The 26,863-nt window shown below is 39.4% G+C and overlaps 1 protein-coding gene across 1 annotated transcript in view; it reads left to right on the top strand.

Moving 5' to 3' along the window:
* Positions 1-26,863, top strand: part of LOC107829143 (DExH-box ATP-dependent RNA helicase DExH11) — a 37,283-nt gene that overhangs the window by 3,066 nt on the left and 7,354 nt on the right. Inside the window, exons 2-19 of the mRNA XM_075234044.1 lie at positions 11,918-12,175; positions 12,445-12,705; positions 12,806-12,874; positions 13,060-13,135; positions 14,733-14,944; positions 15,093-15,200; positions 15,517-15,618; positions 15,801-16,001; positions 16,104-16,214; positions 19,045-19,112; positions 19,295-19,682; positions 19,966-20,121; positions 20,227-20,337; positions 21,329-21,382; positions 23,509-23,766; positions 24,725-24,834; positions 25,338-25,491; positions 26,267-26,723. Coding sequence (XP_075090145.1) covers positions 11,918-12,175; positions 12,445-12,705; positions 12,806-12,874; positions 13,060-13,135; positions 14,733-14,944; positions 15,093-15,200; positions 15,517-15,618; positions 15,801-16,001; positions 16,104-16,214; positions 19,045-19,112; positions 19,295-19,682; positions 19,966-20,121; positions 20,227-20,337; positions 21,329-21,382; positions 23,509-23,766; positions 24,725-24,834; positions 25,338-25,491; positions 26,267-26,723 — 3,154 coding nt within the window. The remainder of the gene's footprint in view (positions 1-11,917; positions 12,176-12,444; positions 12,706-12,805; positions 12,875-13,059; positions 13,136-14,732; positions 14,945-15,092; positions 15,201-15,516; positions 15,619-15,800; positions 16,002-16,103; positions 16,215-19,044; positions 19,113-19,294; positions 19,683-19,965; positions 20,122-20,226; positions 20,338-21,328; positions 21,383-23,508; positions 23,767-24,724; positions 24,835-25,337; positions 25,492-26,266; positions 26,724-26,863) is intronic.

Raw genomic sequence — 26,863 nt, 5'->3', positions numbered from 1 at the left:
GGTTAGGACAAAAATCCTTGAGTTCTTCTCTTTTGAAGGCGGAGATCGGGGATCATAATTTTAGTGCTGTTGTAGATGGAGAGGAGACTAGCTAGGTTTAAGGCGTTTGAATTTAGTGCCGGCATTTCGATGGGAGCTCAAAATAAGAACAAGAGATGGGGGAAGGCAGTTTGTGATGAGAAATGACATGAGCTAGCTGGAGCTCATCAAGGACCTTTGGTAGTTTGCAGTTGATAAAGACAATCATCCAAAACTTCTACTTTAGAGGAGGGACTTTAGTTGAAGTAAATGGGGGAGTTGGCAGTGCTTGAAAAAGCGAGCACTTCGTCGCTTTAAGCGAGAAGCGACAACCCATCGCTTTTCTGAACCTGAAGCAAATCGATTTACAAAAGCGAGCGCTTCAATACCTGAAGCGAGAAGCGATGCAGAGAAGCGAAGCAAAAAAACGATTGCTTCATTTAAATGGGTCATTTTAAAAAAAAAAAAGATTGGGTCTTTTTTTTTATTATTTCAAAACATAGACCCCAACCCAAAGCGAAGACATTTCTTCTTCTTCTTCTTCCATCGACTGCTGCTAGGGTTTGCTGATCCAGCCTCCAGGTAATTTTCTTCTTCTTTTTTTCTTCTTTCTCCTTCTTTTAATTTTTTTTTCTCTTCTTCTTCCCAACAAGGCGTCCACTACTGCTCGCTGCTAGGGCAGGCAACGTTTTTTTTTCCTTTTATTCTTCTTATTTGGCCTTTATTTATTAATTTTGTGTGTATTTCAGTTTATAAACTTAATTATTATATTTTGAACTGTTGTTGCTTTGTTGATTTCAGTATATTAAACTTAATTATTATATTTTTTTACGTTTTTTCCCTTTTCTTTGAAATGTTACTGATTTCAGTTATTAAATTTAATTTAATTTAATATATATATGTGTGTGTGTGTGTGTGTTATATTTTCAGTTTATTTCATTATGTTTGTTTTTCTTATATCTTAATAGGGATTAAAAATGTTCCAAAGTTCGAAAGAGAAAGACCCGGCTTAGCGATATGGCGATAAAGTTAATGAGAAGAATATTACAAATTTATATGCAAGTTTTGTAACAAGATTACAACGGGGGGAATTTATCGCTTTAAATTCCATCTTATTAGTGGCAATAGAAACGTCACAAGTTGTCCGAAATGCCCGCCGGAGGTAAGGGAGGAAATAAAGAATTTTGTTGAGAAGAAGGAGCTAAAACATGAAATGAGTCATCAACCATTTGTGACGAATCTTGATGATGATGATGACGATGATGATATGGAAAAAGGTGAAGCTGCTGATTTGTCACTTCCAACAAAACGGGGAAGAGATGCAATCTCTTCAAGCCATGAATCGACGGGTACGAGTAAGCCTAAAGGTCCTATAGATTGTTATTTCCCAAAGAAGCCAGAAACAAAGAACTGTGGAAAAGATTTGCAAAAAATTGCCAAGGACATTTTAAGGGATCGTGCAGTTAAAGCTTTTGCACGATGGGTCTATGATGCAGGGCTCCCCTTCAATTGTGTCAACTATACTAACACTTTTGGAGACTTTATTGAGGCCGTTGGTCAATATAGACCTGGAATGAAGCCCCCCACATATCATGAAATCAGAGATCCTTATCGGAAGTGGAAGAGTCCAATAAAATTGTGGAGGAACATAAAGTTGTGTGGAACAAGTATAGACTAAGTTGCTCGGACACGGGTGCGGATCTAGAGGTCGGATCCTTCGAGATGTAAATTCTAAGATTCGGGGATATGGATTCTAGTACGGATACGGGTGCGGGGATCCGGCTAAAAGTAATTCAAAAATATAAAAATATCTCTAAATTATGAGAAATTTTGTGAAATACTTACGTATAGCATGTAAAGTGTGGATTTCTTTTTTATTTTCAAGTTGTAAATAAGTAAAAGATTGATTTCCTAGATAAAATATGCTATTTTCTTCGAATTTATCTTAGTTTTGGTTTTGATTTCTGGAATCAAGTTGTATCTCATCTCGAATTTTTTCGTCCGCGGTGGTCAAAGCACCCAAAATTATTTGACCAAGTCTTGTACGAATCCCATACCCACACCCATACTAGTGTCGTGTCGACACGGGTGCGGCACCTAAACTGCCATGTCGGAGCAACTTAGAGTATAGATGCTCCATTATAATGGATAAGTGGACGACAAGAACTGGAAAAACGATTATTAATGTGTTGGTAAATTCTCCCAAGGGAACTTTGTTTCTTGAGTCAATTGATGCTAGCGACGCGTCCACTGACCACATCAAAATGTTCGCCTTGTTTCAGAACAACATTGAAAAGATTGGCCCAAGCAATGTTGTTCAAGTGGTCACTGATAATGCGAGTGAAAATGCTAAAGCGGGTGGTATGGTGCAAAGAGCGTACCCGAATATCTATTGGACTCCATGTGCGGCTCATTGTATCAACTTAATGTTCGGGGACATTTTCAAGGAAAAACCCTTCTCTACAGTTTTTGACCGCGGCTTTAGGGTACATTCTTATATTGCTCAGCGGCCCTTGTTATTGAATATGATAAGAAGATTCACCAAACAAAAATTTTTGGTGAAACCGAGCAAGACAAGGTTCGCCACTGCTTTCTTGACTTTGCATAGTATCCACTTGCAAAAAGCCAATTTGAGAAAGTTGTTCATTTCAGAGAAATGGCACAAGAGTAAATTTGCAAAGGAAGCTGGGGGAAAGAAGCTATACGCATTATTCTTTCTTATTCTTTTTGGAATGATGTCCTTCATGTTCTTAATATTGGTGGCCCATTGATTAGAGTACTCCGTTTGGTGGGTGGGGAGCAAAGACCATCAATGGGCTACCTCTATTAAACTATGGATAGGGCCAAAGAGGCTATTCAAGAAATATTCAATGATGAGCAGAAATATGCAAAGGTCTTTCCGATCATTGATTCAAGATGGACAGAGCAATTTCATCGACCTTTGCATGCAACTGGACTTATTCTGAACCCGTCACTCTTTTATGATCAGTATGAGAATAATTCACTGGCTAAAGAAGTGGAAGGAATTCCTTGAGTGTGTTATTAAGTTGGCCCAAGATGATGAGCCGGAAGAAAAGATAGTAGATCAGCTTGCTATTTACAAGGCAGCTGAAGGACTTATTAAGCTGCGACTGGCTATTGAACAAAGAAAGACGAAGACGCCAGGTGACCAAGTGCTTCTATAGTTTATAGCTCTAACTTTTAATGTATTTTTTATACTTATTAACTCTTGAATATTGTTTTTTCACTTCTATAGTTGAGTGGTGGGACCAATATGGTGCAGAGACTCCGGATTTACATATTTTCGCCATCAAAGTTCTAAGTTTGCACCAAAAAGCGATCAAAGATAAAAGGCTATTCTTAAGATGTGAAAAAGGAGACTCAATCTCCTCAAAAGCTCTCCTATTTCTCTCCCCCCATACTACCCACATGAGAGCTAACGGAGCGAATTTCCACGCCTTTTGCTTTCTTCTTCTACGGAAACCGCCCCAGCTATATAACATTTCCTTTACAGTGCTTGGCATCACCCATTGAACACCAAAGAGATTCAGGATTGCCCTCCACAAAGCTGAGGACACAGGGCAATGCAACATAAGGTGATCAACTTCTTCTCCTGAGCTTTTACACATGTAGCACCAACTAACAAGTGTAATTCCCCTCTTTCGGAGATTTTCAGCAGTCAAAATCACTCCCCTTGCAGCTAGCCATGCAAAAAAGCACACCTTCGTGGGCGCCCTAGGAATCCAGATCGAGGAGTATGGAAAAGTGGTCTCCTCTCTCACCAACATACTCTGGTAAAAGGACTTTACGGTGAACAAACCATTGCCACGCAAGCCCCATCTCCAAGAGTCGCAGGATGGCTGGAGCATGTCTTGCCCGTATAGCAGTGCCAACAAAACTTGAAGCTCCGCAATCTCCCAATCTTGCATGTTCCTCCTGAATGAGAGGTCCCATACTACCCCTCCTTCATGCTCCTTGCGAATCTGTTGGACCATCAGTTCCTTCTGGTTTGAAACTCCGAAGACGTGGGGGAAGGAGACCCTCAAAGGATCCTCTCCACACCACCTATGATTCCAAAAGCTGATTCTCCTTCCATCCCCCACCCTGTAAGTGATGTCGCCACTGAATGCTTCCCAGTTCTTCATGATACTCCTCCACATGCCACACCCGAAAGGTGTTGTGATCGCCTTGGTCCTCCAACCCCCTCCCGTTGAATCATACTTTTCTACTATGACCTCCCTCCATAGAGCATGCTCTTCTACCCCGAATCTCCACAGCCACTTTCCCATTAAAGCTCTGTTAAATACCCTTAGATCTTTCACTCCAAGGCCACCCCACTTTTTTGGGGAAGTGACTGTTTGCCAATTCACTAGATGAAACTTTCTAGTTCCATCCGCCGCATCCCATAGAAAGTTCCTTTGGAGTCGCTCCAATTTTTCTGTGATGCTCACCGGTGCTTGCAATAGGGATAAGTAATAGGTTGGCATACTCGATAAAGTGCTTTTGATAAGCACTTCCTTACCTCCTTTTGACAAATACCGTTTCTGCCACCCTGCTAATCTTTTTTCAACCCGCTCAATCACTGGATTCCAAACCGTAGTATCCTTATATGGAGCTCCCAAAGGAAGGCCCAGGTAAGTAGTGGGAAGGGAGCCCAACTTGCATCTGAGAACACTAGACAAAGCATCAAAATTAGTAACCTCACCTACCGGGAAAATCTCACACTTGCCGATGTTGATTTTGAGTCCTGATACTAACTGGAACCACTGCAGGACCTGCTTCAGGTAGGTCAACTGATCCATATCGGCATCACAGAAAACCAGTGTGTCATCCGCAAAAAGCAAGTGTGAGACTCTTCGGGCACTGGGCACCCCAATCGGAGCTGAGAAACCTCTCAAGAAGCCTCCGCCAGCCGCACGATCCATCATTTTGCTCAGAGCATCCATCACTAGAATGAATAACATAGGGGATAAGGGGTCACCTTGCCTGAGACCCCTGGAGCTGCCAAAGAAACCACACGGGCTACCGTTTACCAGGACAGAGAATCTGACTGAGGAAATGCAAAACTTTATCCATCCCCTCCATCTTTCCCCAAACCCCATCCGCATCATAATGAAGTCCAGGAACTCCCAATTGACATGGTCGAAAGCCTTCTCAAGATCTAACTTGCATAGTAAGCCGGGTTCTCTATTTTTCCTTCTGGAGTCTACAAGTTCATTTGCCACCAAGGCAGCATCCAGGATCTGCCTACCTTCCACAAACGCATTCTGGGAGGACGAAACAGTCATGTCAAGAACCTTCTTAAGTCTGTTGGAAAGCACTTTAGAAATAATCTTGTAAATACTCCCCACGAGACTAATAGGCCTGTAGTCTCTGATACAAGATGCACCTTCTTTCTTAGGCACAATAGTAATAAAGGAAGCATTGATACTTCTCTCGAAAACACCATTCGCATGGAAGTATTCAATGGCTTCCATCAACTCTCCCTTGATGGTGTCCCAAAAGAGCTGAAAAAAAGCCAATGAGAAACCATCAGGCCCGGGGGCCTTATCACCAGCACAAGACGACACATCCTCGTGCACCTCCTTCTCCTCGAAAACCCTTTCTAGCCACTCGTTGTCTCCCTCCCCTATATGGTTGAACTCTATTCCTCCCAAAGTCGGCCTCCAACTAACTTCTTCTTTATATAAGTTCTCATAAAACCCCACTATCGCCCCTTTTACTTCCTCCTCTCCCTCAATCCTCACCCCATCCACAACTAAGGACTCTATGAAGTTTCTCCTTCGATTTGCGACCGCCACCCTATGAAAAAACTTGGTATTCGAATCCCCCTCCTTTAGCCAGAGCGCCCTCGATTTTTGCCGCCAACTAGTCTCCTGAGCTATTGCTAACTCGACTATTTCCCTCTTAACCTCCCCCAATCTCTCTTTCTCAGATTCGTCTAACTCCCCCGCCCCTTCCCCTCTTTCTAAATCCCCCAATTCATGCATAAGCTCCCTCATTTTAACCTCTACCCTCCCAAAAACCTCCTTATTCCACCTAATAATATCTCCCTTGAGCAATTTGAGTTTCTTCGAAAGCCGGTATGAAGGTGTCCCTGATACCCCATAGCTTGTCCACCATTCTTTCACCTTGTCACCGAATCCTGGCACCTTCAACCACATGTTTTCAAATCGGAAGGGAGCACGCACCCCCCTCCCTCTGCATCCATCTAGCAAAATAGGCAAATGATCTGAAGTCAACCTAGGTAAAGGAATCTGCAGCGCATTCGGTACCAGCTCATCCCATGAGAGAGATGTCAGGAATCTATCAATTCTAGACCTTGAGTTGGACTCCTCCGCCCTGGCCCAAGTAAACCTTTCCCCTGACAGAGGAAGGTCAATGAGAAGGTGATCATTGATGAAGTCAGAAAACTCCTCCATGGCCCTCGAAAACACATTACACCCTAATCTCTCCTCCGGGAATCTAATAGTGTTAAAGTCACCCCCTAGAACCCATGGAATGTCCCATTCCCCCATAATATTGGCCAGTTCCCTCCAAAAAGACACCTTGGACCCTTCCCCTACCGGCCCATACACTCCCCCAAATCCCCACTCCACCCCACTCACTCTATCTTTGACGAGGGCTGCCAAAGAGAAAACTCCCTTCCTAATCTCCTTTACCTCCAAGCTTCTATCATCCCACATAAGTAGGATGCCCCCCGCACTTCCCGCTGCTGGGACCCAGTCATATTTCACCCAACTACCTCCCCAGACACTTCTCACGATCGCATCCGACAAAACTTCCATTTTGGTCTCCTGAAAACAAACTAGGTTGGCACCCCACTCCCTAACTCCCACTTTGATGATGGCCCTTTTGTTTGGGTCATTCATCCCCCTCACATTCCATGAAAGGATTTTAACTTCCATAAGCGACAATAGCCCCCATTTCCCCACCTCCCCTATCCGAGGTCTCTTTCTCTTTGTCACACACTCGCCCCCTTCTCTGATACACCACTACATCCCCTAAGTTATTTTGCTTAACACCTTTACCCAACTCCCTCCCTGCACTATCGTAAAGAGATTGTTGCTCAATCTCCCTCAACAGTTCTAACACCCTATCTTCCTTCCCTGCAACAGATACACCTAGAAACTTCCCAAAGTTTAAGAGTTTGTCCTCCATCCAAAAGGACATATCCCCTCCTCCGGTCCTTGACGAAATTAGGCAGGCTTCTTCTGTATGTGCCATTTCCTTGCTACTACCAGAGGAATACAAGACCATAGCATTGCGAACACTAGGAGTTTTAACCTTCGAAAGGGTCTCACCATTTCCTTGGGGGTCAACAATCTCTGAAAATAACACCTTGCTGCTATAGGAATGTCCAGAACCATCAGTAGGGTAGCATGGCGGAAGAGCGCATGGAACCCTTGGTGGCATATTAACTGAAGATACTGGTCCGACACTAACATCAATTGGAACATGCTCACCAATCTCCCCAGAAAAAGAAGAAACTTTGAGTGTGTCCTCAGCACAACTAAGCCCAGGAGCAGTTGAGTGGTTGATGGAACCAGGCCCAACAGAGGTGGGGGGCCGTGGATTAACAGCACCATCCTTTGCCGGTTCTGCCCCTGCAACGGCGGCCATCGTAGAGGGGCACATGTCACTAGAGCTTGGTGAAGGAGTGTCACTGTGTGAAGCACCATGGCCAGAGGAAGGAGGAACCACTGTTCCCATATGCTTAGAAGCCTTATTATGCGCAGCTTGAAATAAACTGGGCCCCTTTGGATCAATTCTAATGGAATTGGGGAAAGTTGTTGGGCCCATGTGAGGAGGCCCAGGCCTATACTTGCTCACAACATGCCCGGCCCTATGATAAGTAGGAGAGGACCGTCCCATTTTGCCTTTCCAGCCCGCATCACTGGCCCATTCACGTCTTCTCCTGTTATAATTTTGTCTTCGTCCCCCAATTTCAAACCTCCCGTCTCTTCTCGATCTAACGTCTGATTTCGTCTTAGTCCAGTGAACCGGTGAACCCTCCTCTCCCCTCAGAGACTGATTTCCCTTCCCTTCTCTTCTGTTTGACCTTCCATTTTCTTCCGTCGCTATCACAGGCATGAAGATAGGGCGAAATTCAGGGCTCAGCCAAACCCTATAACTCAAGTAGCCATCTTCCACCACAGTGGAGACAGGGATTCTGCCCCCTTTCCTCACCACAATCCTCACTCGCGAGAGATCGTGTAAACTACAAGTGACATCAATAAAACCCCCACAGATTTCCCCTATTTTCTTGAATAGGTCAAGACACCAAAGATGCACCGGGAGACCCACCATGTTAACCACCAAAGTTTCGCCAGTGAAGCGGGGGTCAAGACACCCATCATGCTCCACCCATCTGTCTAGATTTAAAAAGTTCCCATCGAACCACCTGTTTCCTCTGACAAGAATTTCCGAAGCTTGAGACTTGTCAACAAAACGAAAGAGGTATTGAGTGTCCCCCAATTGCGATATTTTCAGCCCATCCTTTACATTCCATGCCTCTGCTGCCCAGTTTCTAACAACCTCCGGAGAACCAACCCATTTGGAGAAAGACCCAATGAGACTAGATTCCAAGAAACCCTTGCGTCTGAGAGTGTGCTCCTCGGACAGCGTGAAGTGCGGTTCCTGTCCTACGTCGAGCTTTCGATGGCATCTTCCCCCAAGTTCTAGGGCTGGCCAAGAGACAGCTTTGATAAAAGACATGTTTTCTAGTTTTCTGGATTCTAAAGAGAAAAAGGAGCTTCTCTCTGTACAATCCATCATATTCTAAATGCGGTTGTCCCGGAAAAACTGGCCGGAAAAACCTCAATAGTTGGGATAACAGTATTCACAGTGGGTGAAAACAGTATATAGGAAGAGAGTAAGGTTTTCTCGTACTGAACAAAGGAAACAAAACGTCAGAATCTGGGGTTTAAAGGCCGGAAAAAGAAAAAGTCGTCGGAATTTGGTGAAACTTGTACCGGATGGCTCGGAAATGCCTCGAGAAGAGGCTGTCTGAAGAAAGTTTTTTTGAAATGTCGCCGGAAAGGGCCACACGCGCCGGCGCGTGGCAGGAACTCGCCGGAAAATCAGGCGAGTTGGCGGCGCGTGAGGGCGCGTGAGAGCTCGTTTGCCGGGGGAATTTACTGGGGTTTGGTCGCGGGGAGCTTGGCTCTTGATGGGTGTGGTGGAATTTTAGGAATAAGCAGAGATGGAAGAGGCTCGGCCATAGTAAGCACTGTTCAGGCGTGCAGACCTAGGGTTCAAGCACTGTTCATAGTAAGCACTGTTCACCACGGGGAGAGGGAAAGACCTTAATCAACTAATAATTCACTGCCTGATTGAATATCGATTATAGGGCACAGTATGGAACATGTATATAATGGACTATTTTTATATTAACAATTTCCTAATTCTTAATACTCCCCCTCAAGTTGGAGCGTACATATTGTATGCTCCTAACTTGCCTCGAATATATTCAATTTTGGAGCATTGGAGTGACGTTGTAACAATATTGGCCAACTGATACCGGAGAGAAAAAGAAGAAATTTGGGGGAATGAATGACTAGATTATTTCCTTAAGCATTTCGGAGTTTAAATAGTGTTCAGAAACAATTCTAAAAAGGGAAGGATCTTTAGTAATTCCTATTTCTAATTACACAAATATAGGATTATTTTTCCATATTTACCAGCAGTGGGCTCTTTCCATATTAACAATTTCCTAATTCTTAGCAGAGACAAAAATTGAGAGCTTTGTGATTGGAGGAGGGTAACTCAAATAAAAGTTCCTCCATAGGGTAACAATAGCAAATAAGAGGAGAAATTTTATGGTCTATGAAAGTGGATGAGGTGGAATATGAGGGAGAGGAGGTAAGGGGGAATACTGAGATTTTATGAACGATTGAATACCGAAGATGAGAGGGTCAGTGTTCAATCAAATAGGTGAGCATAAGAGGGAGTGATTGGAGAGGGAAATTGCGGAAGACGAGGTGAGGGAGGCAGTAGAGAGATGTTCAGGTCATAAGACCCGGGACCGAATGGATTCACAATGGCTTTCTTCTAACGGTTTTGAAACACTGTCAAAGGAGAGATTATGGAGATCATTGCTACATCTCAGGAGACCGGAGAATTTGAAAAAAGTCTCAATGCTTCCTTCATAGCTGTCATACCGAAAAAGGAGGGTGCAACGAACATCTTGGGTTGTGAATTACATGTCAAAAATCTGTCCTGGTCGGTAAGAGGTTGTGAATATGTTACTTTAGCATGTAGTGGCCTAGTATAAAGTGATAAGGAATAAGTCTGATCTTCTATAACATGAACAAGTCTATGGTGCAGTTACTAGCACACTGTTGAACAACCTAGGGAATTCATCTCTTTGGTCTATGTCTTTCCTCCTGATCCTGTAAAGTGGTTAATGGTTCACTACTTTTATTTTTTCCTTTTTTTAATAAGCAAAGATAAGGTTCACTAGTTTTTCTAAAAATTTATTGTTTATTCATGGTTCCTTTTCAGTTGCATTTCCACTTGTAGATTACCTTTGGTCCATAGTTATCCTTTATCTACCTTTCTGCAGTTAAAACTGGGGCTCTATTTGATAATACCAATAAAAAAAGTTCTGTTTGATACGATACAATTTTTCTGAATTTAAATTTATAGTGCCAGAAGGATTTAATCTTCTTGGTAGATTTTTGTTTTTCTTGGAGGACACATTGACTCTTAATGTTGTTGTAGTCAAGTCAGTCACTTTTGGAGTGTGCTATGCTGAACCTGTTTGAGGGAATGTGCTTGAATCAAATGCTTCCTTTTACTTGCGGTGCTATCTTTTTGGCTCCGGTTGCTCACTTATGTGGTTTTAATTAATGAATTTCCTTTTCTTGTCTACAAAAATATTGGGTTTTTTATTTTGTTATTGATTTCTGATGCATGCTTGGACGTAACCAGTCTTGTTCATTTATTCCAAAGAAGTACTAGTTAACTCTTGAGGTTTTGGAATCTCAATCTGTCCATGTGCGTGTATCTTCAGCCAGGGATCCAACTTTTTGTTTATTATTGGTTGGTTAGCAAAAACTGTTCTTTCTTGATTTGGATTTTCAAGTCCATATTAATCCGATCAAGCAACAACCCGCCAAATGCTTGATATGTACTCAATAGCAAGAGATATAAGTTTTGCAATAATTTTTTTTTGAGACCGGTTACCCGTCTTGAACCCTTGACCTAGTAGTTTGGAGAGAACTCCCCAACCACTTTGAACAAGGAAGGTCAGTTGTTTGCACTAAATTCTTAGTGATCAAGCTTTTTAAAACATGACCTAGTTGGATTGTCTCTTTCCCTCTAATTTGCTTTTGAAATAATAATTAGCATCCTGCAAACTGTTTGGTTAACCTTTCTGGAATCCCCCCTAGTTGAAGCCTGTATATTTTTTCTGGCTCTAATATCTTAATCTAGCTTTTGGGTTTTGACTCTAGGAATCTTTGTAAGCGGGAGATTTGAAGAAGCTCTAGTTTTAGAAAATCCCTATTTTTTCGTAAAAGGCAAAATATTTGGTATTGAAATAGAATTTACTTGGATAGAGCGGAATAGATACAGAGGATGCAGATAGCCGGCCCATCTTATGTTAGATTGAGGCGTAGTTGATTGGTTGATAGCTCTTTGAATTGCTACCTATAAGGCCAAGGACTTTCAAGCGAGTTTTATATACTAGCAGCATATCCATATTTAATATTTCCAGTTATATGAATAACTTAAATTGTTACCTTTTGTCAACCTCCCTAATAATGACATCTCTACTTGATGTATAATTTGAAATTTTTAACTCCAGTACTCACTCCATATCAGTTCTCATTTCCATTCCTCTTAAAAACAAAATAGTAAAAACTGTTTACGATCACTTTTACTGTCATTTCAGCCGCCTGCATTTCCAAAGGAAACACCTGAAACAATAAAAGAATATATTAGGGAGAAGTATCTATTGCCTCAGCTGGATGCAGATGAGTTTTCTCCCGAGAAAGCCGGAAGGCAGTGGGAGTTTGATTGGTTTGAAAGAGCTAAAATCCTTCCAGATCCATCTTTGCCACGATCTGTTGTTGTTCCAACATGGGAAGTGCCTTTTAGACGTCAGAGGGACAGAATGGATAATGGAAGATGGGAGCCAAACTCAGAGGAGGTATTTAGGATTTGCATTTTCATTTTATCAACTTGTTATTGATTTAGTTGCTAGCTCGGTATTAAGACAATCACGAGTAAGTCAAAAAAACCCCACAACCCAACAAAAAGGAACAAGAAAAAAGTGTTCATGTTTTAACAAGTTCTTTCACTACTTCTGATTTTCCATTTCCTTTCCATACTAAAACTACCGGAGAATTTCAGTGTCTGACAATTTCCTTTTTTTGGTTGCTAATCATGACAATTTTTGGCTAATTTCTGACTTCTCAGAGAGATGTATCTGAACTTACAGTTGGAACTGAGGATTCTGGGGCTCTGCCGCGTATTGTTGGACCACCAAAGGATTTCGTTAGAGGAAGCATCAATAATCGTCCTTTCCGACCTGGTGGCTTGGATGATTCTCCTTCATTGGGCAGAGTTGTTCCTGATGGTGCTACCAACGGTGAATGGGTAAGGGAGGTGCTTAATGGCGGTCCTGCCCAAACCGCTCCTCCAAGCTTTAAGCAAGGGCCTGATCTTGGTGATCTTAAGGTAAGGTGCTTGAGTTTTTTAACCATTGAAGAGCTCTTGATTAAGTTTCTATTCTCTGTATACATGAAGTTCTGAGAGATCTTATTTTATGTTAATGAAGACACATTCCTTCTCATGGAATATATATGAGGATCAGAGTGCTGTCACAAACACAGCGGAGGTGAAACTGGTCAGTATCAGTATGAACTCAAGTTTTCTTATATAAAATACAGACATCTATATTTTGTATTTCCATCCTATCAAGTAAGAACTGTGCACCTAGGTCTGCTCGTCAGGTTTGCTATGGAATGGGTCAAGTAATTTTGTCCTCATCTTCTTGTTTTCTGATAAGCATCTCTGTCTGGCTATCTGCAGAGTGAGTTATCCGTGCAGTTTGATGACTTGTTTAAGAAAGCTTGGCAAGAGGATGTCACAGAGTTTGTTGGAGATGGTCTGTATTATCTAGACAATTCTTTTGATTGTTTTATGTTTCTTGCGTTTGAAGAGTGATTTGATAATCAAAGATCTCTAGATCAACCTAACCAATTTAGCTAGGACAGGGTTAGTTTGTTTTCTCTGATACATATAGCAAACATGTAATATTTTAGGATAGCGTGGCTTATATACCACGCATTCCTCCTTGAAGCTCATTTTTTCCTTTTCCCCCCCTTTTGTTGGGAAAGCAGTTTCCATACCAGAAAAGTGAAATGTTTATTTAAGACCATCATATGCTAAGGTTGTGGAGGTGCCCGTAGAAATATGGGAGTGTATACAGTCCAAATTGTCTGCTTGTTGAAATACGGAGTTGTCTCATGATGTGTCCGACTTTATTAAATACCTTAGTTGTGTGACCACTTCATTTAAAAGTTTAAATTGTTAGATAGGGTGCACTTTCATTTATTTATTCAGTTAAATCTGCAATACTTCCTTTCATAACGGGCCTTAGTCTTTGTTTTGGTGTATGTGAGACTTGAATCTAGGATCTTTGCCTACTTTGATATCATATAAAACTGTGTGACCACTTCATCTAAAACTTATGTGGAGGATACTTTTATTTATTTATTTAGGTGTGCGACAGCAACTGCACACCAGAATTATTGAACCGTTGGAAGTGGTTCATTCAGTCTGATACAAAAATGATATTTAATATTGATATATAATTAAGTAGATAATAGTGTGCTCTCTCCAACAAACTTAAGTTTTTTTTAGATGAGATGGTTACACACTTCAACATGGTATCAGAGCAGGCTGAGGTTCTGGGTTCGATACTCACTGTCACTCATTATCAACAAGAATTTACATGTGCTTGGTCCATGAAAAAGAATTAGGACCGCATGTGAGGGGGCATGTTGATATATATTAAGCAAATAAAAGTGTGCTCTCTCTAACAGGTTAAGCCTTTAGATGAGATCTGGTCACACACTTCAACAATTAGTAAGTAGTAACCATGGAAATTAAAGGAGATGCTGAAAGGTGGAGTAACATATGCATAGTTTGATACTTTTTCTAAATTTTATTTTACAAAAGAAGTGATGCTTCTAGTTGAAAATAGGAGAAAGAGGAAGATTAGAGCAATGTTATCAAACCATTGTTTATATTTGAATCATGGGCTACTATGAAATAAGTTAATTATTAGAGAAAGAATTACCTTCTTTATATGTTCTCAGAGAAGACAAAGATCAAAGTGTTAATGAGGACAAGAACAGTTTTTCTTATTCTCTCAATTTGTGTTTCCGTCTCATTTGAGTCATCATCTTGCTTATCTATTTGCAAGAACTCTAGTAAACTTGCATTGGAGTTGCAGCTGCTAGTCTCTCATGCCCCATCGGATCTGTAACTCTTCATAACTGTGCTGTTATCCGCTGAGTTTCTGCAAAGTATAAATGTTTATTCTGAAAGATTTTTCTTATCGTGAACGGAAAGCAACTATGGGCGATTTTCTTCATAATGCTCCATGTTGCTGTATTCTTAGTTTTGGGTTGTAGAGAAATGGAAAACAAGCAAATATTTGGCTCTTTTTCGGAACTAATATTATTCCTCTCATATAGGTCATACGTCTGAATTGCAATCTGAAGCAGAACAATTGACATCTGTCACGCTAGAGCCACTTCAGGTTGAAGCTGAAGTAAAGAAGTCCGAAGTGGCTGATGAGGCTTTAGACACTGAGATATCTGTCTTGGATGAGATTTTGTCTGTTGAAGCACAAGGATCATCATCAAGATTGGATGAGGATAAAGATGGTGCACGTCAAGAGAATGAGGTAATCCTTCGCACATTTCCCCGTTTAACAGAGGAGTTCTCTATGTCTTTTTTTTTTTAATAAGTAAAAGAGGAGTTCTCCATTTCAACCAGTGCATCTAGTATAGTGATCCTTCTGCTCATGCTTTTCCTCAATGTATCTGGTGCAGGGATGGGCTGTTACTGGTGGCAGTAAAATCATTGTAGAACGATTTCATGAGCTAATTCCAGATATGGCTCTTACTTTCCCATTTGAACTCGACCCCTTTCAAAAGGAGGTATAAATTTATGGTCTATGTACTGTTCTCAGTTCTCGTATGGAACTTGGCCTAAGCCTGCTTTATTTTGATCTCATGTCCTTTGAAATTGTTGGAAAAGTACATGCTTTTGATCATGGGGGCTATGTTTATTTTAGCCAAATGATTTCCATTGGCAAGAATGGCTAAGTGCTATTTTTGAACATAATAGGTTGAGTTCTTTTTGTTTTTTATTAACTTGAAGCTATTTATTGTTTTTTTCCCTTTTCATTTCAGGCATATATATGCCTATCAAGCTATCAAAAAATTGTGGTCCTTCTCATTGCGTTAATTGCAGGCCATCTATCATCTTGAAAAGGGGAACTCTGTCTTTGTTGCTGCTCACACATCTGCTGGGAAGACTGCTGTCGCAGAATATGCATTTGCTTTGGCAGCTAAAGTATGACTTCTCTTGATATCAGGAATTTTATACTGATATCTAAAGTATAAACTTCTTCTATGCTTATGACTAAAATGTCTTGTAGTATTTTACTTCTCCTCAATTTTTTTGGGTTAATTCTGTCCAGATTTTCATGTTTTTACTTGCTCCCAATTTATGTCTTGTTTAATTGTGTGCTGCAGCACTGTACCAGGGCTGTATATACAGCTCCAATCAAAACAATTAGCAATCAAAAATACAGGGATTTTTGTGGGAAATTTGATGTTGGCCTTCTCACGGGTGATATAAGCTTGAGACCTGAGGCATCTTGTCTTATAATGACGACTGAGATATTAAGGTCAATGCTTTACAGAGGGGCTGATATGATTCGTGATATAGAATGGGTAAAAATGTTATTAAATACTTTTGTTCTGCTCCTTTGATTTCTACAATCTTTCCAGTACTTGAGATTATTTGGTTGGTTACATTTTTTTGTGTGAGTATAGGTTATATTTGATGAAGTGCATTATGTCAATGATGTTGAAAGAGGTGTTGTTTGGGAAGAAGTTATCATTATGCTCCCAAGACATATCAACTTTGTCCTCCTTTCAGCTACGGTAGGTCCTGATATTTTAATCACTTTATTTTGTGCTTTAGGTTCGGCACTCTTAATGATGGTGTGAGAACTGAGGACACAATAGAAAGATGTGTGAGAATGCATGAGGCAACTATATAATGCCTACAGTTGTTCTATTCACACTTTACTGTGTATAACTTCACATTTGATCAACGTGGAATATTGATATGTACAGTAGTACACCTTCTAACTAATTACACTGATTCAATCTAACATTCTCCCTGCAGTCGGTGCATACTTGTCGAATGTGTCGAGCTTTCTAATGTAACTAATTCGAGGATGAGCTTGGTAAATATTTTTGTATGATCATTTGACTTTAGAATCTTGTGATGATGTCTCTTGAGAGTATCTTTTCTTTGACCAAGTGCTAGTCAGTTTGTATGTACTTGATCATCTCTTGAAACTCCGGATTTGATGCAATATGAAGTGCAGCTTGATCATCACAAGCAAGTTCCATCTGAGTGGTTTCCTTGAACTTTTTCTTCGGTAGTTGTTTGATCTGTATGAGTTCACAAGTTGCTTCTGCGATGGCTTGATATTCAGCTTTGGCACTGGGTCTTGTAGTTGTAACCACACTTTGTTTTTTGCTTTTCCTGGTACTAAATTGTCCCCAACTAGAACACAATATCCAACAGTAAACCGTCTATTAGAAGAGAACTCTGCCCAATCGGCATCAATATATGAGAAATAAAGACACGGGAGAAAGATTTATGCGAATGTGTGAGACAAATGTCTTATGCCTGCATCTTTTTATATGCGCACTTTACAAATTATAATTATACATTCAGTCAATGTGGAGCACTTATACGTACGGTACTGCCCGTTCGAACGTTTTACACTCAGCTTATCTAAGAGAAGGTAGCATTTGGCATTTGCTTGATCTGATCTTGATTACTAATTTGTCTAAAAAGCATAATGTTTTCAGAGGGTCAACAGATAACAGTAAACCAGTTCATGTGGATGCATCTCTGGTTATACTTTATGTAAATTACTATTCTAGGGTGTTATGGATTGAGGCCGCCCATATTTACTATGTGAATAACTTTTTTGGTCATCAAAGTCATGCGATTGTTGCATTTTAAAAGAGTTGATTAGCCATCATTTCTGTGGCATGGAACATCTTTCTTTTGACACTCATTATTTGATCAGTTTTGCATACACTGGATAGTTTGTACATAATTAGGCTTGGTTGTTGGTCAGAACGCAGTTGCTTGATACAATGTACTGCTGAGGAAACATAGGAAACCAGGATGGAACTTTTGAAATTTCTCAAGTCTGGAAGTAGTATGCTGATTTCTTCTTTCACCAAATCTTAAACAATGGGTATGTTGGCCACAAATTTAAGGTTTCTCTAGTTGAGACCTCTCTCCTCTTAGAAAGGGACCAAAATAGAAATAAAAGTAGTGAGCTAAAGGTCAGATGGCACTATGGCAGATATTATTCCAAAAACTCTATTTTGATGCGTCATTGATGGAAAGATTTTTGCTGCATTTGATATGTCGTTTAATTCATGTCTGACCCTCTTTTCATCTTGAGGTGGCTTTCAGTAAACCCCCTCTCAAATCAATTTAAGTAAAAAGAGGGATGACATGCTGTCTAGACTACAGTTTTAAAATTTGGAACATTTCAACCAACAGCTTGTTTGGATGGTTGTTATGTATCGTTTCATAATGTGTCGTATAGTATTGTATTGTATTGTACTGTATCGTTTTGATGTATACAATATTTGGATATATTATATTGTTTGTCGTTGTTTCATGATGTCAGGCACCGACAATACGAAGAATAAACTTGCAATACTATAAAGAAAAAATAAGATACGAGACAGAATTATTACATAAATAGGTAGGGTAAAGGATAAAATAGAATTATTTAATAATAAGGAGGGCAAAATGAGAAAAAAATAAGGTAACGATGCGACCACAAATCGGTCATTCCATAAAATAGCACTTTTCATCGTTACGTAACGATGGATTTAACGATACGATATAATCAAATTTAAGTAACAATCAAAACAAATATTGTGTTTAAAGTAACAATACGATACAATACAATATGTAACAACCATCCAAACAAGCTGTAAAAAGACAACTATATCAAAGATATCTTACTTTCCGTAGGAGTGGGAACCCACTCCTTCCTTTTTAAAAAGGGCTTCACAAACCTATTGCATGGTTGTAGTAGGTTGGCATTGTGCCTATCTTTTGTTTACACAAAAAGTTTTCAGTTACCTCATTTGGATATGGTTTTTCAGTAATCTAATGGAAACTTAAGAAAACTAGACAAAAAAAAAAAGTAAATGAAAAAGAGAAATGAGAAAATGAAACAGAATGAATCATATTAGGATTTTTAGAATACAACTTGAAATCAATGGAAACTGGATTTCTTGGATTGGCAATGGGTCGGGACTAGCAAATTGTCGTTTACCTGGTCCATAGGATTGTCGCCTGTAGGAAACCAAGCTGGTAATGGTAGATGTATGGAGACGGGGTTTCTCTGATTTGTCAGCGTGGAAATTGCTGGCAGTGAAGAGGTTAATTGCTACCATGAAAGGTCCCGACCTTTTTATGACATAGCATGAGTGCTTGGAGGAAACCAAAAGTGGAAAAAATGCTAACCAACTGCAGTTGCCATGTAATAGGTTAGTAAAACCTGTCAAAAGGAGCTCTCAAGTTGGGATGACATAAATATGTGCATCAGTGGGAAGAGACGTTAGCCCCAGTATTGGTCTCTAATTATGAACTAGAAAAGCAAATGCTTGCGCTTGCGCTAGGAGGGCATGTAAGAGATCTTTCATTTTTCCATTGCAGGTACCAAACACAATTGAATTTGCCGACTGGATTGGTCGAACAAAACAAAAGCAAATTCGTGTGACTGGGTTAGTCGTGCTTTCTTTAAATTATAATTCAAAACTATGAAGTTATATGACTTTGTTTCTTGAAATTCCCTGGGGCGTATTATGATTCAGGAAACAAGATAGGAGCTTTTATCGCAATAATATATCCATAGACCGTTTCTTTTGATTTGGTCTCTTTTTTCTTCTATGACCTTTTCTATCAGGACGACCAAAAGACCGGTCCCATTGGAGCATTGTCTCTTCTATTCTGGGGAGCTTTACAAAGTATGTGAGAATGAAGAGTTTCTGCCTCAGGGATTTAAAGCAGCCAAAGATGTACATAAGAAGAAAACCACTAGTTCTGTCTCTGGTGGCACCAGCTTGCATCCTGGGTCTTCAACAGCTGCTGATAAGGCTCGAGGACAGAGGCGTGATAGCTCTTCTCAGGGGAAGCAACACAAGCATTCTGGTCCCCAAAAATCAGGGAATTTTGGTACTGGTTGGGGAACCCAAAGCAATGGCTTTGGACAGAACAATATGGGCTTAAGGAGATCAGAGGCGTCTTTGTGGTTGACACTGATTAACAAACTCTTGAAGAAATCGCTGTTACCTGTATGTAAAAAATCATCTTTTTTTAAACATGCATGGTTCCTTGTATATCTTCCTCCCACAGCCCGTTCATGGTATAGTTAGCATTACTTTTAGCATGTCCTGAAGAAAGTAGCACGTAGCAGTGTTTTGCTGTTGGTATTTAGTCTCTTGATATCTCGTCCTCTGTTTTATTTTTTTTCCTTTTCTTTAAAACAGTTTAACAGAACCATTTTCCTTTTACAGGTTGACAATAGACTTATCATGTATTTAAAGCCTAATATTTGTCATGAAATTGTGATTTCAGGTGGTTATATTTTGTTTTTCGAAGAATCGATGTGACAAATCAGCTGATAACATCCCTGGTACTGATCTCACAAGTAGCTTTGAGAAAAGTGAAATTAGGATATTCTGTGATAAGGCATTTTCGCGGCTTAAGGGATCTGACAGAAACTTACCGCAGGTGTCCTACCTAATTTTCTGCATTTGTTAATTTGGTTGACCTTGCGGTTCTTGGTCCCTGCTAAAATCTAGAACAGTGTCTTATTGATGGTCATGTAATATACAGATTGTCAGAATTCAGAGCCTTCTCCGTAGAGGTATTGCTGTGCATCATGCAGGGTTCCTCCCAATTGTCAAGGAAGTTGTAGAAATGCTTTTTTGTCGAGGTTTGGTTAAGGTAATGTCACATGCCCGGTTCTTTTTGAATAGGGCATCTAAGGTTTTGAAACTTATGCACCAAACGGGTATTTTGTTCCACAAAGATGCCCACCTCGTTAGGACCTCTCCGTATTTTGTTACTTATTTCATTTCAAATATTATTCTGCATTAAGCATCGCCTATAATTATACTTGAGCACTTGTCATAAGTATAAACATGCTTATATACTTCATTACATTATGGATACATACATACAGAATTTACATTAGAACGTAATCAAATGAATAAAATTAATATCAGATCTTTATAACATACAGCAATTAACATTTGGTCATATTAGAATATACTAGTACTGATAGCATGTACTAGTAGGATATTATACTGAAATAACTTTTTAAGATCCTGGGGAAAATCATCTAATAATTTTGGATCCAATTAAGATATTTTGAAGGACCCCATGATTCTTGGTTTCGGAAGTATGGCTTAGGATCTAGTGATCTAATGTTGTGTTATTTTTCAAGTAAAAAATAAACTAAATAAGTAAAGGGAAAAAGTTATAATGAAATGATTTATCAGTCAAATGGTGAAATTCTGGAATGAAGTTGGGCTTTGGACTTTTCATTTTCAAGTTATCTACTTTGACCGCACCCAAGGGTGTAGCCTAGTGGTCAATGAAGTGGGTTAAGAACTATGAGGTCTCAGGGTCAAATCTCAGCGAAGGAAAAATTACAAGGTGATTTCTTCCCATCTGCCCAAGCCTTGGTTGACATAGTTACCTGGTGTCTGTTGTTGGTGGAAGGTAGTAGTATCCGTTGAATTAGTCGAGGTGCGCGTAAGCTGGCATGGACACTACGGTTATCAAAAACTAAGTTATCTACTTCGACCACTATTGCTGAAGTTTCTTTAACCTCATTTAGAGAATTTGTGACTCATTTGTAATCAACATTCTGTCTTTTGGTGAGTTTTTCTTGCGAAGGACTAATTTGTTCATTTGATTCTTTGGTTCTTAGGTTCTGTTCTCAACAGAGACATTTGCAATGGGAGTTAATGCTCCAGCTAGGACGGTAAGTTCATCGTTTGCAGCGTTCATGTTACTCTGAGTGTAGTTTTTCTCGTAAAACATTAAAAAAATTTCACCTATATGATAACTGATAAGATCCTTGTTATACCCTGTCTTGCGTAACTGAGGATAGAGATTCTGTTTCCATTTAATGTTGTAGAAGGATTTTGCTGATTTATTTATTGCTAAGAGTTGAAGGCTTTAATGAGAACTTTAAAAACTGATGCAGCATCTTTAAGCATCAGCATCGAAACACATTAAGAAACAGTGATTACTCTGGAAATATATGGAGAACCTAAAGAACATAAATGAGAGAGGCCAACTGAGCTAATATGGGGCAGATATGCCTGGGAAATAATAGTATTTGAGCGCCATTCAGGGGCTGACAGAATGCAACAGTGAGGAATGAGCTGAGAGTTAAAGAACTAAGAAAGCGAAGAAAATGGAGGAAAGCAGAGAAGAAAGGTAGAAGAATCACATAAATTTCTGTGTTGTTTTTCATTCAAGTATGCCAAAAGCACATAGTATACACATTTTTTACGAAGAAAAGACCAGAAGGAGATTAGATGTTATGGACAATCTTAGGGGTTATAGTCCAAGATTTGGTGGGTATTTTCCAAGATTGCTTGCCATGGAATTGACTGTTCTTTAATTCACAATAAATGACTCATCTTGAAGGGGTGATTTTCTTCTGTCTTGTTGTTCAATTTGCCTATCAATTTGAGTTAGGCCCAAGGTCCAATTGTATCAAAACCAAACCCATCTATATCCTTAGTCTATCTATCCTAATTGGGCCCCCATATTATGTTGTCCACACTCCAAATGTCCAGTCTTGGGCGTGCGGGAGGATAGGGGTGCTAAGTCTCCCACACTTGTTGAGGAAATGAGTTATTGTCTCTTTATATGGTCTTGGACAATTCTGACCTCATGAGTTAGCTTTTGTGGTTGCTTTCTAAAATAAAAGAGTTAGCTTTTGGGGTGGAGTTAAATACAAGGTCCATTTCACTTCACATGGTATCATGCCAGATCCATCACTATGTATGGCTTTGCCAATGTTGGGCCCATATTATATTGTCCACGCACCAGATGTCCAACCCTAGTTGTGCTCGGGGAGGGAGCGTTAAGTGTCTCACGTTGGTTGAGGAAATTGTGTGGTCTCCTTATATGGTCTTTGGCAAATCTTACTCTATGAGCTAGCTTTTGAGGTTGAGTTAGGCCCAAGGCCGATTTTCTTTACGCTTCTGCCTCTCAATTAGTGATACATCAATCTACTATACAACTTCAAGGGTGGATCTGTCACGATGACGATTCTTGCCGTAAAATTTGGATTTCTGTTGTGCTCCGCAAACCTCTTGGATTACTATTTTAATCAAATACAATATTAGTTAGTTCTGCCCTATTCACTTGCTCCCTTTATCAAATTAAGTTGTCTCATCTCCATCGGTGGTAAATGATTGGATTGTGATGTTAGTTGTTAGTACTGAATATTTACTTAGTAATTGGGTTTAAAGTAAGATTCACAACTTTAAATTGATCTTTTTAAAGAATAAGATGAGCCCAACTTACCTTTTATAGATTCACAACTTTGTTAGTTGTTAGTACTGAATTTTTTTTTTTTAAGAATAAGATGAGCCCAACTTACCTTTTATATCGTACTAATATATTAGAAAATGATAGTATGAGGAGAAAAGGTCAAGAACACTTTGAGCTGTTTACTTCTTCTGGGGGGATCAATTGATCCCACTGAAGTAACTATAGGTAATAGGTTTCCTGATTACTGTATCTGATAGTTTATTGAAGAAAATCATTCTTGATGAGATCCTGAATTTTCTGTATCAAACATGATAATGTTTTTAATTTTTTATATAGCTTTTAACAGGTTTGCTTTCTGTATTTTTGTCACTCTTGCCTTTTAATTTCTTACCTGCATATTTTCCTTGATTTTCAAACTTCCTATGTCCTCTAATCCTTGATCACTTGTCCGTATTAATGCAGAGTACCATTTTAGATTGCAGAATTTCTTTGGTTTTCCTATCGATATTTGCAGTTACTTATGTTAGGATCTGTTAAGCATCTCTCTATATAAACAGTCTATTGCTGAAAAGTTTTAATTGGCATTAATTTTGGCAGGTTGTTTTTGATTCTTTAAGAAAGTTTGATGGCAAGGAATTTAGGCAGCTACTTCCTGGAGAGTACACTCAGATGGCTGGACGTGCTGGAAGGAGAGGACTTGATAAAACTGGCACAGTTGTGGTGATGTGCCGTGATGAGATCCCTTACGAGAATGATTTGAAGCATGTAATAGTTGGTACTGCAACTAGGCTTGAATCTCAGTTTCGACTGACCTACATCATGATTTTGCATCTACTTCGGGTTGAAGAACTGAAGGTGCGTAGTTTTGACTAATGAAAGAAGAGAAAACAGCTGTTCTTAAATAGTCCACACAGCATCTACTTCAATATTCTGTTTCTGACAGTTCATTTTCCTTGCAATTTAGTTTTTTATGATTATGGAACTGGTCTGTTGTATTACATCATTGCTGTTCTCATGTATTGGTCTCCTGGAGCTTGTATATAGTAGCGAGTTGGACTATTTGCAAGTCTCTTTACTTCACTTGTAAAACATTGTTTAAGTTCGATACTCTAGCAGATAAGTTCATGATTTATGAATACAATAAGTCTAAATGCCTCAAGAATCTTTAGGAAATTAGGAAAGAAGAGAAAAACAGCTGATCTTATATAGTCCACACAGCATCTACTTCAATATTCTGTTTCTGACAGTTCATTTTTCTTGCAATTTAGTTTTAAATGATTATGGAACTAGTCTGTTCTTGTATTACATCATTGCAGTTCTCATGTGTTGCTCTCATGGAGCTTGTATATAGTAGCGAGTTGGACTATTTGCAAGTCTCTTTACTTCACCTGTAAAACATTGTTTAAGTTCGATACTTTAGCAGATAAGCTCATGGTTTATGAATACAATAAGTCTAAATGTCTCAAGAATCTCTAAGAAATTCAATGTTTTCTTTTTCTTCTCTGTTTCCTTTTGTTTTAGATAAACAATAAGAAAAGATTAACATAAAAGACATTTCACAGAGGGTAAAAGTATAACGTGTACATGACCTTTTCTTTTATCTTATTGCAAAAGACAGCTGATTTGTTCCAACAATATTATTGAGAAGCATAATGTCATTAGATCTCATAATAGTTTGAGAGTAATGATGCATGTTTGTGACATGATTTATGTTAATGATGTGTTCCATTACATGGATTGATTAATTCTTCACTCCCCACTTTTGCTCATCCCGCAGATTTCTCCTGCTGATGTACATTTTACAACTTTGCAGGTTGAGGACATGCTGAAAAGAAGTTTTGCTGAATTTCATGCTCAGAAGAAACTACCTGAGCAGCAACAACTCTTGATGCGAAAGCTTGCTCAGCCAACAAAATCCGTTGAGTAAGCACAGCTAAAACAATTATGGTATCTGCGCTTGCTGCCATAATTGTCTTGCCAGATTAATTTTTCGACATGCATTTATCGCACATTAAAATACCTATATGTGCTTTCTTGTCTGTGTTTTGTGCTTCACTGCATTGATGTGTGATTTTCTCAAGCTTAGTCTTTAATGCTTCCTGGTAGTGTTTCAGAAGTCTCTCTCTCTCTCTCTCTCTCTCTCTCTCTCTCTCTCTCTCTCTCTTACAGACACACTCACAGAGATAAAGAGAGAGACATGTGCGTGCAAAACACTAGAGAAGCACAGACATAAATGTACTTCTTTATCTTGAGAATCCTTCCTTTTTGGTGGTGCTCTTAATTGCTTAATTTTATAAAGCTACCCTGTCTGAAATGCTTGCTTCTATGAAAACCTATATCTTCTAAATGCTACCTTCCGGGAAGACTCTTACATCATTTGTGATATTTAAATGCGTAGTAAACTAAATACGATTTGTCTAATATAGATGCATAAAGGGTGAACCAGCAATTGAGGACTACTATGACATGTACTCGGAGGCAGAAAAATATAGCCACCAAATAGCGGAGGCAGTAATGCAGTCGCCAGCTTCTCAGCAGTATCTTTCTCCTGGGAGAGCAGTGGTTGTAAAATCACAATCAGTAAGTTTTACTACATTCTTTTCACTAAATAGGCATTAGGCTGGTGAAATATGATTTTTAAGGCTCTTTGGTAATTTGATATTTTCTTTTGAACCAGTAGCCTCTTTTCATCTTCAAGATCAAGAAATTGAGAGCTATCGGGCATACAATAACAATAATAATTTAGCATCAATCCCAAATTAGTTGTCTCTATATTAATTATTTGCTCCCTTTGCTCTCGCTTCTTTCTAATACTCAATAGTTTGTCGTTTGAGACACAATAGGATTGAGCTATCTGGTATGATCTGGAAATTTACAAGGCAAAGGTTCTCTAGTTCCTCTAGTCCCCTGCAACAGAGAGTCACATCATAATTTTCAGTGTGCATAAACACATGAATGTCATCAATGATATTAGCAAGCAAAGATTCAGATTTAACCATATATGGTATTAATAAACCAGCAAAGGAAGATGTAGGTCAAAGCGTTAAATGCCTTTAAGGAATTTGCACTGGCAAAAAAGGGTTGATAATGTGGATGCTGTAACTGGGCCTCCTTGCATAGAACCTTCTGCAGTTTGAGATCACTGTTTTGGAAACTGAAAGTGTTCCAATTCCTTTTGCAGTTTGTTCTGATCCATTTTTCATCTTAGAAGTATCATAATCCTGTCTACTTTTGCCCTTGCATGTGGTTACTTGGATATTGCATTTCTGACTTACAGTTCATATTTCCATTAAAGAGATTCATGTGACAACTACAAAAAGGTGCTAATGTTTTTCTCTCCCTTGACTACTTCCAGGGTCAAGATCACTTACTAGGCGTTGTGGTGAAGACACCTTCCTCTAACAACAGACAGTATATAGTTTTAGTTCTGACTCCTGAGTTGCCTTCAACTCTGCAAGCTTCGTCAGATGCAAGTGACAGAAAAGACCAAAAAAATCCTGAATTTCAGGTATTAGTGCCTAAATCAAGACGGGGTTATGAGGATGAGTATTGCTCGTCAGTCTCCTCCCGGAAGGGATCTGGCATTATCAACATTAAATTGCCTCACAGCGGTAATGCTGCTGGGATGAATTATGAGGTTCGAGGAGTTGAAAACAAGGATTTCTTGTATATATGTGTTAAAAAAATTAAGATAGACCAAGTTCGGCTTCTCGAAGATGTTAGTGCTGGGGCCTACTCAAACACTATACAACAGCTGCTGGGTCTGAAATCTGAAGGAAATAAGTATCCTCCAGCCTTAGATCCGATTAAAGGTATGTCAGGATTATTTGAATGGTCAGATGTACTGATGTACTGATAGTATATATAGTTTTAGATTGTTGTTTTATCCTAGCATGAATATTATTTGACAGGCAGCTAAACTTGTTGTGGCCTTTTCTTACCACCAATAATT

This window comes from Nicotiana tabacum, chromosome 17 (assembly GCF_000715075.1).
Source record: "Nicotiana tabacum cultivar K326 chromosome 17, ASM71507v2, whole genome shotgun sequence".
In the NCBI taxonomy this organism is placed as follows: domain Eukaryota; kingdom Viridiplantae; phylum Streptophyta; class Magnoliopsida; order Solanales; family Solanaceae; genus Nicotiana; species Nicotiana tabacum.
The sequence above is the reverse complement of the archived record's forward strand: the minus strand, read 5'-3'. Positions and strand labels throughout refer to the sequence as shown.